The sequence below is a fragment of the Penicillium daleae genome (assembly GCF_028827525.1).
Source record: "Penicillium daleae strain IBT 16125 chromosome Unknown utg000008l_segment0_segment0, whole genome shotgun sequence".
Taxonomy (NCBI): domain Eukaryota; kingdom Fungi; phylum Ascomycota; class Eurotiomycetes; order Eurotiales; family Aspergillaceae; genus Penicillium; species Penicillium daleae.
Window position 1 is genome coordinate 6,162,678 of NW_026623156.1, and position 13,739 is coordinate 6,176,416.

The following is a 13,739-nucleotide window of genomic DNA, read 5'->3' on the forward strand; positions in this document are numbered from 1 at the left end:
CTCTCATCGGAAGTGAACAACACTCGGTCTCGGTGGCTCGGCAAGCGGCATCGAGTCGAGGAGTAGGTTCAAGGATTCACCCATTTTCCTACCTTATCTACTGGCTGTCGCTCATTAGAGCAACACCTCTCAGCGGTCATGGGCGAAGAAAGCAGTCTAAAGACGAGCCACATGGCCATCGTCTTGGGGATTGGACTAGGGGTGGTGCTGCTGATTGTGTTGAGCTTAATGTAAGTACTTTGCTGTCTGATTCTGCCTCAGCTTGTGGGGAGATGATCTCATTCTCGATACACTAAATGCTGCTACATCTCGACACCCCCTCTTTTTCTATCATTTCCAACGTCTGGTTTGTGTGGGTTACACAAGATTAATACTGACCATCCCAGTCTAACCATCCTCATCAACCGGCGTGATCGCCGGGCATTCTCGCGGTCGAGGAAGAATCCCGACGAGCGTCTGCGCAGCCTCGATGCTGTTTCACCGACTCGCACCTTGGAGCAATGGTGGGCTACCACGAAGGTTGCGATGGGTCTTTCCGAGGCTGTGGACGGTCAATTTGTCTGGTGAGACCCCAAAGCCCTTGGATGACGAACATCTTTTCGCCGCCCAAAGTGACTGACTAAGATTTCCAGTGCTGTTTGCTTGGAGCAAGTGAACCGCTCCGAAGAAATCCGCGAGTTGCGGTGTTTGCATGTCTTTCATCGAGAGTGTCTCGAAAAGTGGTTCCTGGGAGACCACTTCAATTGCCCATTATGCCATAGGGCGTACTTTGTCCCAGAACACCCCCCACGAAATGACTATGTATGGATGGTATGACCTTTTGAAATCGCAGTTGGATGGCTCTGCCCTGGATGGACGTTGCGGCTGTTTGCTTGGATGGGATCGCGCATGATATTAGTTACATACCCCCAATATTGCGATGAATGATGAGTTGATGAGCCCCATATGCGCATAGATTCCAGCGTGGATCATCGATTGACCCACTTTTCACGGGGCAACCCCATTTGCAGCCGGGAAGTATTCCGAGCTAAAGTCCCAGCTGTTGTAGTTTGACCAGTTCAAGAAACTGGATAATTCGGATGTAACATCATGCACCATCTCTGGATGAACTGGCTGTGGATCAAGTACCTGGTCCAAGATGCGAGACAAGTTCTTCTCAGCTTCTTTGCATGTGCGATAATTGCCATGTCCAGGTCGTGCAATCCAAGAGAGCATGGAAATGAACACGCTCAGGTTGCGGACCAGCTCTGCGCGCGGAAGTACCACATTATGTGGCCCTGGTTTATGAGACTGGTGTAGAAGTTCAAGTAAAAGAACACCGGAGCTTGGGACACCATATGTAAGAGCCTGTCCGTCAATTAGTAAATAAAGATACCCAAGTCTTGATATCAAGACCGGTAAACATACAATCCAAGAATAATGCCGGTCAAGATCCACCATTGGATTGCGCATGGCGGTGATGCTATTCACAATGCCCAGAACCTGGCGTGATATTTCACAGAGAGACTCCTGCCCGGTATTTGTATGCTTGATCAAAGCTCGCTGGAGCAGAAAGCATGTGTACAGGTAGTTGAGATAGAGGTAAACGATAGTCAACCACCCGTGGTGGAAATCATCTCTTGGCCTTCGGTCATAACGAAGATGGTCTGGAGTCGACTCCCACACTGCACGTACGCCCTCCCGAATTTCACTATTAGTTATTAGTCTGAGACGGTGTACCAGTAGAGGCTATGAGTCTCCCACTCACTTGCACTTTTGAATTAGGTCACGCGGTTCATGACTACCCAAAGCGATCTCCAATGTCCTTTCCCTAAAGACAGAAAGTTGAAATCGAATTCGCCCAGTTGACATTCGATGGCGAATCCCCTTCGTACTCCAGCCTGCACTGTCAAGCTCAGAAATAGCTTGGTTCAGAACCTCGCCCCCTTCTACAAGGGCTTCATCACTTAGATCCAAAGGAGGGGTCAACGTGCAGTATCGGTAGTTCAGGAGCGGTGGGCGGCCAACGAATGTAGCCATCATTTTGTCCATATAGAATGCCGATGTAAAGCAGCATCGACGCCACTGCCGAAGGAAAAAGGACAGTCGCACGAAGTCTCAGTGTCCACATGCAAACCAGCAGCGTAGATTGTAGCTGTGAGATCACCAAGACGACGCCATGCTTGATAGCCTGATCAACTGTCAATTGGGATTAGAGAATTGTACGGAAAGGAAAACGACATACTCGAATCTCCGTATAATTGTGTTCGTAGCATGACATCGTTATATTGCAGATATGCCAGCATTTCATTGGCAGCGGAGGCCTGATCGCAGAAATTGAGGCAAATCGTGCTGGCCACAGTCACTTGTTCCAACAGTCGATCCTTAGCTCCTGGATCATCGCCCTCGGTGACTGCAGGGTCATTTTCGGCGGTGATCACCAGCTGCTGCCCGCACAAAGTAAAGATGTTCCCGAGCGCCTCCCAACGAAAATTGCGTCCGGTGAATGAATCACAATACTCTTTTATAGTCATGGATTGATGCGTAGTCAACCCTCGCGAGGAATTTTGAAAAATCTTAGTTGCTAGGCTCTGCAGTTGGGGCATCAAATCGTTGGCGTTAAACCCGGTAAAGATCTCGTCAATAGAGTCCATGATAGCATCGACAACCATCTTGGGTACAACCGCATTCCATGCCCGCAGGTAGAACTTGTCAACCAGCTTGCGGCGGTCTTTTAGATTATACAGGAACAACAACACTTCGGCCCCGGACTGGACCCGATCTGGTTCCACTACCAGGACAGGGCACGACTCCACATTTTCCTCCTGCTCAAACGCGATCTCATTGCGATGCTCAGCCAGAACCGCGGTGAAGCTCGTGGAGCCCATATAGCCTGGCAGTGCAGAAGGCGGTTCCAAGGGTGCGTATAAACGCCCGCCATGCAAAGAACCCGAGCCTGGGCTCGAGGCACTGATATGGACGGTTAAATTGATGGACTAGCATTTGCCACGGTCTCGCGCATACTTACCTCGAAGTTGGCTGGCTAGTCAGTCTCCTTGACGGCGGGAGATTTGGATTCGAACTATTTTGGTCCGAGGCCCTTCGGCGGGTCATCGGGGCTGGATGGTAGAAACATTGGTCCGTGATCCTTTTCGCCGTGCACCTGCGACAAACGGGCCGTTCGTGGTCGCATCGCTGCTTCGACCGCCGACACGGCTCGCATGACTGTAGCGTGCCATTTCGACGAGTGGCCGGGGACCGCGACCGGCGTTCATCAGCGGCTCGCATTTCTCAAGAAGCAGAATTGGACCTCCAGTAGTGCAAAGGGAAAGGAGTCTAGTTGGGAGGTCCGCGGCAAAAGTCCTTAATGTTGACTAAACGGGTTTAGCGTATCCGGCCTCCTCATTCCGTACAACCCGTACATCTCTCGCACCAATTGTGCATGAAGATCGCAAATCAAGTTGATTTGCTATATTGAATTGACAGAAAGTCAAGATCATGTTTCTTTCAACATATTTTACCTCCTGGTCTCATAGTCTATCACGGTATAATCCCTTGATCTTTGTCCGTGTCTATCTATAAACCTTCGTCGTTTTGTAGAGCTCGATGGCATACTTTTGTCCTCGAATGGCATTGCCGTCCCTGGGTTGGACCAACAATCTCTATATTCCCCGCAATGCTTTGTCTCGAAGATTATTTTTAACTGTACTTTTCTTATTGACATTTTCTTCATTGTCTTGACAACAAGACTCTCGATCTTTTTTTTTTTTAATGCCTTTCAGATTTCTTTGTAATGCATCGGTATTGTTCTGGCACGGTGGTGAGAACATTGGTATATAAAGGCCCCCAAATCCTGGCATAGCTCCTTCGTGCATCACCCTTCCTGTCCACAATCAGATCCTGATACAAATTAGTTCTACTCTCATTTTCGTCGCTGAATTCGACATGTCTGGTAAGTCTACTGGCCCCCCTGGGGGAAGAAAGTCGCTGCCAAGACTCTCCCATCCCAAATTCTTCACGGGAGGTTCAGATTCTTCTAGTCCACCTAGATCAGTCACTCCAATAACCTCAGTAAATGGAACTAGAGACAGTTCCGAAAAGTCCGGAAAAGCACTTGCTAACGAGAATCCTCTTAGCATTAGCCCTTTCAACGCATCCGACTCGCTGCAAAATTACAGCTGCCAACGGGAGGCAGGTAAACGCCTGCTTGAATGTATCAATAATCCAATGGTAAATTGCCCAATCTCCCTCTCAAGTTCGACTTTCGTTGGAATTACGAATGAACAATGGGAGGTCATGGAACAACGGGTCGACTTGCCGGAGAACTACTCCCAGTCCACATTTCTACCCCCTGACGTGCCTCATGTAACGGGAAACTCATATCGGTGGACTTCCATCAAGAAGTCCCTTCCTACTCAGCCGTTCGAGGTGTGTTGGTGGTCAGGCCGCGCTACACAGGGTGTGGTCTTCTTGGAGGACGTCAATCGTCCTCGAGGGTCCAGATTCCCATATATTTCCGAAATTACCAAGGCTATCTACGAGAAAGACTTCAATATTGACACTCTCAGGTATGTGTTTGTGACTGACGTTGCCAACCCGATTACTCGTGGGTTTATCATTGGCGTTCTTTGGCCCTCTAACACCCCGAACCCCCGAGTTATAGGACCCGAGACCCCTGAATTTCAAGTCATGCTTGGTACTCCCATTGGCAAAATTGTTGCGTATCTTGTCTTGAATGCATTTGCTCGTGGCACTCGGCGGATTGCACGAATTGTGCTTTGGCATGATATCTATGCCTCTCCTCATCTAAGGTTTGACATTGAGCAGATTCAGTAGGATTGTCCTTTGTACTAAGCCTTCTACTGATGATACTTTTGGACACAGATGAATGAGGACTGGTAAGTCACCATGTTTTTGTTTTATGTTCTTTTTTTCTCTCTCTTTCTATTTTCCGCTCTCTATCTTCCTTGCCAACTTAGTAACGCAACCTGTTCTTGCTAAACCCCCGGATGCGCATACTCCCTATTTCTCAGAAATAAAGCATTTTGAATATAACTGCAATTTAATTTTCCAAATTATCAAGCCGTAAAGTCCATTCAATCATTCTGCTGTTTGAATTTGTATTATTACGCTATCTTGGTGTGGTTCATTCTCATAATTTTCATTAAACCAAAGCATGCAGGAATTTAAGCACGAGATATGCCATGAATATCATCGAAGACATATGACTGAATTTAATCAAGACCAGGACAGCTGATACCAGCCTTTGTAGCAAGGAATTTCAATCCTTGTAGGACATAATCTTGATAGAGATCATCGCCTTCGGACAAAGGAATATCAAACATGTGGTTCTTATTAACAACCGGAAGAAGATGACTTTCAACCCCGAGGCTCTTCAGCTCCTCATGAGCCTGTTCACTTAAACGAAATGGCGTCACTGTATCTGCCGTCCCATGAATAAACATTGAGGGCGGAAACCAGAGAATACTTTCGATGGATCTATCCGATCATAATCCCCATCTTTTGTCACGAGAGAAAGGTGTTGTCCGGATTTGAATGCATTTGACAGCCAAGCATCGCGGGGTGAGACATTGCCTGTTTCAACAGATGGAACTGCAGCTGAGATTTGCGGACCGGAGAAAACTTGTTGGGTCAAAGACTGGGGATACTGTGGAGCATCGGCAAAAAATGGGGTTGGAGAGTGCCAGACTGGGTCCGAATAGTACTTCCCACCATAAAAGTCGAGCACTGCCGCAACTGGAACAGGACTTTGAGTCTAAAGGTTTTGTGAGAAATGTTTCGCAAATTGTACCCGAAATGGAGAAAGGCGTACTGCCAGCAACGCAAGCGAGCCACCTGATGAATGGCCCATCAGCGTGATCCTATTTGCATCGATGCAGATGTCCACGTCACGGAAAAATTTGTCAGGTAAAGAATAAGCAGTCCATCGCATGCATTCTAGCGAGTCCGCGAGTGGTCCGTCGTAGACAGAAATGTGTGGACAAAGCCTGTAATTGGGTACGACCACGATGAATCCAAAACGAGCTAAGGTCGTAATCTGAGTCTTGGGAATGATCGCCTTGGATCCTTGCACGAAACCTCCGCCATGGAAGATGATCACTTGACCATCGTATACATCGTCAACACTGCAGCTTTTCAGGTGATTATTGATATTGAGAGAGACAAACCTATTGGGCGACTCAAATGCCCCTGTCCAGCAAGATTTGGTTGCCAATGAACATCGGCTAAGAGCGCTTCGACCTCGTCTTCTTGCTTGAACGTATATTCACGAGATTGCATCTTGATCACCTTCAGACGAACGTATAGATTTCTGTAACTTCGGGATCGATACGTATCCTTGATTCAAGATAGGACACGTTCACGTTGGTAGTTCTAGCGGATCTGAAATAGCTCTCAATGTAATGACTCAGAATCGAGAAAAGCGGATCTGAGCGGATTTGAACGGATTTGAGATCACGGTAAAGGCGATAAAACGGCCATCAGTCGATAATTCTTGAGCCCGATGAGAGTCACAATCCTTCGTTAAAGAAGACAATTGACAAGATGTAAGCTAATCGTGTCAGGTGGACAGAACGAAATTTTCAACAGAGATTCTTCCAATAAGACGGCATTCTGAACTTCACAGCCCAAAACTCGCATTTTGTAACTAGTATGGTAAGTGGGGCGGAGATCTTCACTATGTAGCTTTTGTTGGTCACTACGAGATTCCACAGCGAAGGATTTCGAGATACAAAAGCCGCTAAGCTCCCAGGAACTAAGACATAGCCGAGTCGTCGGCGCTCCCTAATAGTTAGCATACCCCTCGCCTTTTGCTTGCCATCCGTTCACCTGCTTACTAAGTGGCGAACTAGGCTAAGCAAATGGCTTCGTTCTCCCTGTTGTACATTGGTCATCTAGGAAATAATTAGAGGGCAGAGCAATGACTCCGGGGTGTTAACCGATATGCTAAAACCACAATATTAACAAGGCTAAGGATACGATTCAGATCCCGCGAGAGGTAGTCGTCATGACTGAGACTACCTTGCGATTCAGGGGAATTTCGAAGATAAGTAACATGAAGACAGAGGCGGATGAATAGATGAGTGGCACCGGGATCGCATCAATGACACATACTAGGCGTATAATTCCATGAGGACTGGCAGTTGAAGATGATTACCTATCTACAAAGACTCCCGGTTATTCCCAGCCATATCCTGCGATTGACCCTTCAAAATTGAACAAAAAGATTCAACCTAGCAATGATCGTATGATGTGAAGTACTTGCTCCTCTTCCCAGAGATAATCTTCCTGTTTTCGAAAATAATCAAGATCATTCAGTGTTTCAAGGATGTTTCGCTTGATGTTCGAATCATGTGCCGACTCATATGTGAATATCAGTGCAGCCTGCATAGCGGGAAGACCCAACGGCTTGTGGAGTCTACTATATTCCATGAGCATCCAAACCCGATAGGATTGCCTAAGAATATGTGATTCAAGCTCCTGTATCTCCGTCGGCGTAGTCGTGCTCAATGTTACTAAAACTCGACAGACCACGATGCTAAAAATAGCATAATGGCAGACTGCCATTGCCGCCATTGTCTCCCTGACGTCGAACATACTGGGAAGTGGATCGTTCAGTCGACGAGATGGTACCTCTTGAAGTAGTCCCTGCTCGTATACAAGCTTACTTAGCTCTTCATTGATCTGTTGCAGCTCCCCCCAAGCAGCATATGCTTTTTGCGATAGCACAGCTGCATCTATAGGTGTGTCCCTCATTCGAAGCATTGATTTTGCTCGAACAAGTGTGGGCCACAGAGCCATTGACCGCATTAATCTGAAGTAAATGCGCTTGAGGTCCGGCATTGCACTTCGCGTGTCAAGCGCGCTGGCCCATTCTTCAGATGCCAGGAAGCAGTCCTTTTTCTCAGTCACTGAGTATTGAATCTATGGGGCGAAATTTTAATATCCACACACGCCTGAAGTTGGGTCTCAACATACAATAGAGATATGACTATCCATGATGGCTTGTATTTCCATTGCATTGCCGCTTTTTGGAGGCCCTCTCTTCTGCAACAATGCAGCTAGGCCAGAGGCATGAACCTTGATACCATTCCTCCGTATGTTTCCGAACAACGCCTGGGGAGGTTTCGTTCAGACAGTATCTTCCTTGGAGCGTGCCAGAGACGGCAATATACTTGTCACTCACCTCGAGGCGATGTAATAATATTACACTGCATAAGGTACCCAAAGAGTTCCATTCTTCGGGGTTATTAAGCGAACGCTGCAAGCTTTGCAAGGCGCGACCGTATAAATCAGGGTTTATGCGTCTGGATGGATCACTACCTCTCAGGAAATGCTCGTAGGAGGTAATTGCACATAGAGCTGTCGCATCGATCGCTTGACAATGACCCAACAGCCGCGGTATCTGGCAAATAAAGTCCCCGACTACTCGCAAGGAAAAAGAAGGATCTTCAATCTGCAGCATTGCAATGACACGGCACGACAGCTTTTCGGACGCACTCATTGAAACATGTGCCTGAACATTGTTTGATGTTTGTAATGAGTCATTATTTGACGATATGATTTCGCCTTCGTGGATTTTTGTCACTTCACTCTTAGATCTCGTGAGCGCCTTCCGGTATTTCGCCCCATCGTCAATGATTTTCAATGAAGGTCGTGGAGGACAGACCCGGCTGCCTCGCTGACATGGACCACACACAGGCCAATGTCCGTCACACTAGACTCTCGTCGATGAGTATTTGCCTCCAGTAGCTTAACCTAACTCACAATCCATGCCACGGGCCCACCTTGACTTTCCGATGTCGACACGTCTCACAGCGGTTGCTTGCCAGGGCTCCAACCATGTTGTCCAGTCCCAATGTGATAAACCTTTGCGTCAATAAGAGAGATAATATGACTCGGAAATTATGCAACTTTGGGATGGTTTTAAGATTGCGTGGCTGGAACAGGGCTGACTTAGACTCGGACCAGCTTGCAGGTGGAGTGGGGAACTCGTATTATTCCTCAGCCGCGTCTCCGCCGCGCCTCAGCCCCCGCTCGCAATTTGACACATTATAGGTCTAGCGCGGAGATGAATAATGGTCTGAAGCGATCATCGCGCCAAGGATCATCCTCACTTCAAATAACCAATAACGAGGTGTGCCTGAAGAGCTCCGAGACAGCTATATAATCACCCGGAAACCTAAGTAGTAAATGTAGTTTCACTCGCTCATACGCCCAGAGCGACATCCCACAGTCTCATTGCAGCGTTGACGATATGTGTCTCTTCTTATTACCGTTGCTTTGCAAGAGACGCAAGAACACAGAGAGCAGTCACCCTCCATCACGACCTGTATCTGTATCACCCTCAGGAGGTGGTATAGGATTAGGGCGGAAGGGCCGAAAATATCGAGAAGATATGGAGAGATATGGACCTGAAGTTGCGGAAAAGAATCGTAAGAAACGAGTGGGAATTGCCGCTGCTGCGTGAGTAACTTCTCCGTTACGTGTATATCACATTGATCTGACCAACTCCGCCTCTCAGAGCTTGTTAGGAAGATCGATTAGTGAGGAGTCTCGATAACTACATGGATGGAACTCCCATCTACGAAAAACGCAAGTTGGACGGTCTTCGACGCTGGTAGGATTGGTCACTACCTTATCACAGCCTACGGCGATCTTTACCTATCATCACTGGGAATTTGCTGGTTATGGTTTGTTTCTTAGGCATATCCTTCATTATTTTGATAAAAATCCAACATATATGTACTCTTACTACAGTGGCATGATAGTCTAGGTTATGGCAAAGATAATTTCCCCTCAAGACAACCCATATACTCTGCGATTTGATCCCTATCATCAAAGAATCCCCAAACAAATGCCTTGGATGTAAAATGAATACTAGGGTACATATAGGACAAATTGCAAAGTAAATTCTTAGGGCGGAGTTCTTAAGAAAATTACTGTATCCTCAGCTCGCAGGATTGAGCCATGTGAAAAGTAGTGTAATTAAAAGTGACATACAAGTTTCTTATATACAAAATAGGGTAGGACAGCTGGTTCTTTAGGCTTGGTGGGTATAAGGGTCACCCACAGCTTGGTGACGCTGAGGATAGCGCAAGGCTCACCACACCAGAGGGGGGTGAAAATCAAGGCTTAAGCAGGGCCGAGGCTGACTCGCACGTTCAGGTAGATTTTACAACCCGCGCATTACTAAAGTCACCTGCAGGAATAGCCAGTTGTTTTGAAGAGAAACGCTGACCATGTACAAGTTTATCCAATACCAGTGACCTGCATAGGATAAGCCTTCGCAAATCGACATCTTTTGAGTAATGATCTTCACTAGCACCGTGGAGATCTGCATGCAGCCGTGCTTTTCCCGCAAGCCTATCGGTAGAAGTAAGAAGGTCTACTAAGAATATTGACGGTCTAAGCAAATAAGAAAATCAAATTGAGCCAGTCAAAAAACGTCATTTCGTAGCTATACGTCTGCGTCGCACCGTTTTGAAGTCTCAGCCTCCGTTATTTCTTGGACGGGATTCGCCCCCACATCAATGACAACTCGCTGATCGGGCGGGTCTTCTCGCAAAGCCATCTACAAGAAAAGGTTCTGGGCTGGCTAGAGTCTAGTATCTGCTGGCTATTCCAGGACACACTGACATACTCAAAGATTTAGCCCCTTAAAATCCTATTCTTGCCTCCTTCCGCGACCGAACTACAAATAGGATCGAACTTCCAGCGTTCCTCAATCTTTTTCAACAACAATTGCCAATTAAATCAACGAGATACCAACATGCCTCCTCTTCCCGCACATCTTCTGTTAATGAAGCTTCTTTTCTTAGCAATGTTTTCGAACATTGGGTTCTCGCTGCAATGTGACTATTCCGATACACAATTTCGGGAGCAGAAGGTCGATCATTTCGGAAAGAGCATGAAAACATTCAAGCAGCAGTACCAAATTATCGACGACTTCTATAAGTCGGGTGGTCCAATACTCTTCTATCAGGGGGCTGAAAATGACCGGATCAGCTGTCTGGTGAGTACAACACCTGTCCTCAATCAGGTACACCTTGATTAATATTGTATCATTGGATAATAGTCCGACTACTCACTTGCGCATTATGCCAACGAGACTGGCGGACTTCTTGTGCAAATTGAACATCGTTATTTTGGAGATAGCTTGCCTTTCGGACCAATCAACAGCACACTCACATACAATTGGGATTATCTCACCTTGAACAACGTGATGATGGATTCTGTTGAGTTCGTTCAGTTCATCAAGAAAAACTCCACGTTCACCAACGCGAAGACCATTGTATTCGGAGGTCTGATATTTAAGCCAAGGCATGATATTTTAGGCTCTAGTTTAGCTAACAGGTGTTGAAATAGGATCCTACGGGGGCTACCTGGCCACGATGCTCCGTCTTAACCACGGTGGCATTTTTGACGGAGCTGTCGCAACAGGGTTTCCTTTATACCTGAACGGAGCGGACTTTCCTAACAATACATACAATGACGTTCAAGCTCTTTGGGCAAGTTGATTTCTTCACTACACGGACAAGGGAAGATTTATTAACTAGGACTTGACTTGACAGGTGAATAATGTGATTCAAGATATGTCCAAGACTGCGGCGGACAGGATCAATGGTACTTTTTCTGAACTATTGAAATACTATACTTCAGGTATGTGCGGCACAAATTTCATAGAAATCAATGCTAACCTACACAAGGAAGAACACATGAACTTACAACCAAGCTGAATCTCTGTACCGAGCCCAGAAATGCGACTGACATCGCCATTCTGAGCACCATCTTCGCATCTGGGCTGCAACGACTATCGCAATTCAACTTCCCAATGGCAGCCGTGGCCAACGTTTCATTTCCCATCCAATACATCGTGAATCAAACACTTCATTCTTCTGATCCGCTAGCCGCATTGGTGGCCTTTACACCTATCTATGCGAAATCCGTGAACATGGCCCAGCTGAACTGCTTTGACTGGGCAGCTGGTGGCTCGGCTGGGGTAGGGGGAGCTGGAGGCGTGCAAGAAGGCCCTTACTTTCACATGGTTTGCACATACTTTCCGATTTCCATGGACAACACCCCGGAAAACACCATATTCCCCGCTGAAAACGCCTCCCAGTACGCCTGCGGCACCATGTTCGGCCCAGGGAAGACCAAAATGTTGACCCAAGTTGTCCTCGAACAAGAATATAATTATTCTTTGGAGAAAATCTCCAATCTGACAAACTTCATTGGTCTTTGGGGCCAGTACGATCCCTTGACTGCACTGTTTCCATATGATTTTCCTTTGAAAAGCAGCCGCCGAGCCGCTCGGAAGATCTTCGTTTCTGGTATGGCGCACACGGGTGATATGATTGCGCAGTCTCCGCTGGACCCAGATGCTTTAATTCAGGTAAAAGGGAATTTACTCCATTGACTATGTATTAACTTAACTGACGGGTGATGTGTGCTAGGCTCGTTCCACTATCGTTCAATACATCAAGGACTGGTCTGCTCTATCTTGATTGTCCAGCTTTGATAGCCATTGCAGGTAAGGCCTGACAACATTTTTACCTAATTTATGAACGTTTCGCATTTGTTCATTGTTGCCAGCGGAATCGACTTGTGACTCTCTGCTGGCGATAGGTCGAGTTTTAATCTATAGACCTTTATGCTTTGTAAAGTATACTGGCTTTTTTGACAATTTGTTTCATGGGCGTTGCAGCTGTTGTAATTTAAGGCAATCTTGGATCAATGGCAAAGATGAGCCTGGATAAAAAGCCCAAATTGATTTCCGATCAAAACAGGGATGTAATGTAGTTAGGCCACCTAGTTAATTGGGGCTAAACCCAGAATTTCCCATACAGCGAATAGTGCCTTGAACCTGAAAATAAATGAATTTTCCATAATCCCTAATCTCCTTGTTAGGACTACATTCTGATCTTGTGCCGCTTGGTTACTTGCATCAGACGTCACTTCCTGAAAGAGTTGTAATTTACAAGGCATTATTTAATGTAGGATGCTTATGGTGTCTGAATTGATGGCACTTTGTATCACCTTATCAGACTCACTTCAACTGTCGCAAACAGCTAATAAGGATAGGCTTATAAATGATATCGACTCACTATTGACATAACATGGGTGGAAAGAAGTCTGAGGTGATATTACGGCTTAATAGCAGAAAAGAGCTCACGAACATTCTTTTTACAAAACAAATGGTTATGGTTGAGAAACGACTGGTGGATTACTCGGAGATAAGTGCCGTGTTGGCTTGCGCATGGGCTGCCATCACTTCCCTAGCCTATCTAACTGTTCAAATATCTACTCACAACTCATGTGCCGAATTTCGAAAAATATATCTTGTGATTGTTCACTTGAAAATAATGAATGAAAGTATTCAAGTGATGATAGTCTTATCCGATCGTGTTCTTCCAACATATGTCTTGAGATTAAACATGACCGGGTGAAACGCAATTTGCGACATGATGATCAACTTCAGCCATCTTCCATAAGCACCATCTTTAGTCTTTGCCTGCCCTTAGTATGTGTTCACGAGCTCACAAATGATGGGAGAAGGAAATTGCAGATTGTGGTATCTGGGGCTCGTAGGCAGAGGGAGCGGGAATTGGTCTCTTAAGAGAATATTTCGATGGACTGGGTCCCCGCAGTGTTGCAGATTTTCCTTCCAGACGAGTCCTCCGCATCAAAACAGTTGATGTTGCCACCATTTGTGCAAGAGCCACCGCCATTGTCACGGT

General features: G+C 46.4%; 4 protein-coding genes across 4 annotated transcripts; 3 read left to right on the forward strand and 1 right to left on the reverse strand.

The window, feature by feature from the left end:
* Positions 1-138: 138 nt before the first annotated feature.
* Positions 139-816, forward strand: N7458_010707 (putative RING finger domain protein; the record flags this gene model as incomplete). Its single annotated transcript, XM_056914089.1, has 3 exons — positions 139-230; positions 387-563; positions 633-816. The coding sequence occupies 3 exons, from the start codon at positions 139-141 to the stop codon at positions 814-816; spliced, it is 453 nt and encodes a 150-aa protein (XP_056762938.1).
* A 171-nt stretch (positions 817-987) lies between these two features.
* Positions 988-3,267, reverse strand: N7458_010708 (putative C6 transcription factor; the record flags this gene model as incomplete). Its single annotated transcript, XM_056914090.1, has 6 exons — positions 988-1,347; positions 1,408-1,690; positions 1,748-2,064; positions 2,117-2,178; positions 2,225-2,949; positions 3,008-3,267. The coding sequence occupies 6 exons, from the start codon at positions 3,265-3,267 to the stop codon at positions 988-990; spliced, it is 2,007 nt and encodes a 668-aa protein (XP_056762939.1).
* Positions 3,268-4,275: 1,008 nt separating this feature from the next.
* N7458_010709 (uncharacterized protein) lies at positions 4,276-4,815 on the forward strand (the record flags this gene model as incomplete). Its single annotated transcript, XM_056914091.1, has 1 exon — positions 4,276-4,815. The coding sequence occupies one exon, from the start codon at positions 4,276-4,278 to the stop codon at positions 4,813-4,815; it is 540 nt and encodes a 179-aa protein (XP_056762940.1).
* Positions 4,816-10,801: 5,986 nt separating this feature from the next.
* Positions 10,802-12,506, forward strand: N7458_010710 (uncharacterized protein; the record flags this gene model as incomplete). Its single annotated transcript, XM_056914092.1, has 6 exons — positions 10,802-11,014; positions 11,078-11,303; positions 11,368-11,495; positions 11,574-11,661; positions 11,709-12,394; positions 12,456-12,506. 6 exons carry the CDS (start codon positions 10,802-10,804, stop codon positions 12,504-12,506), a joined length of 1,392 nt encoding a protein of 463 aa, XP_056762941.1.
* Positions 12,507-13,739: the final 1,233 nt, after the last annotated feature.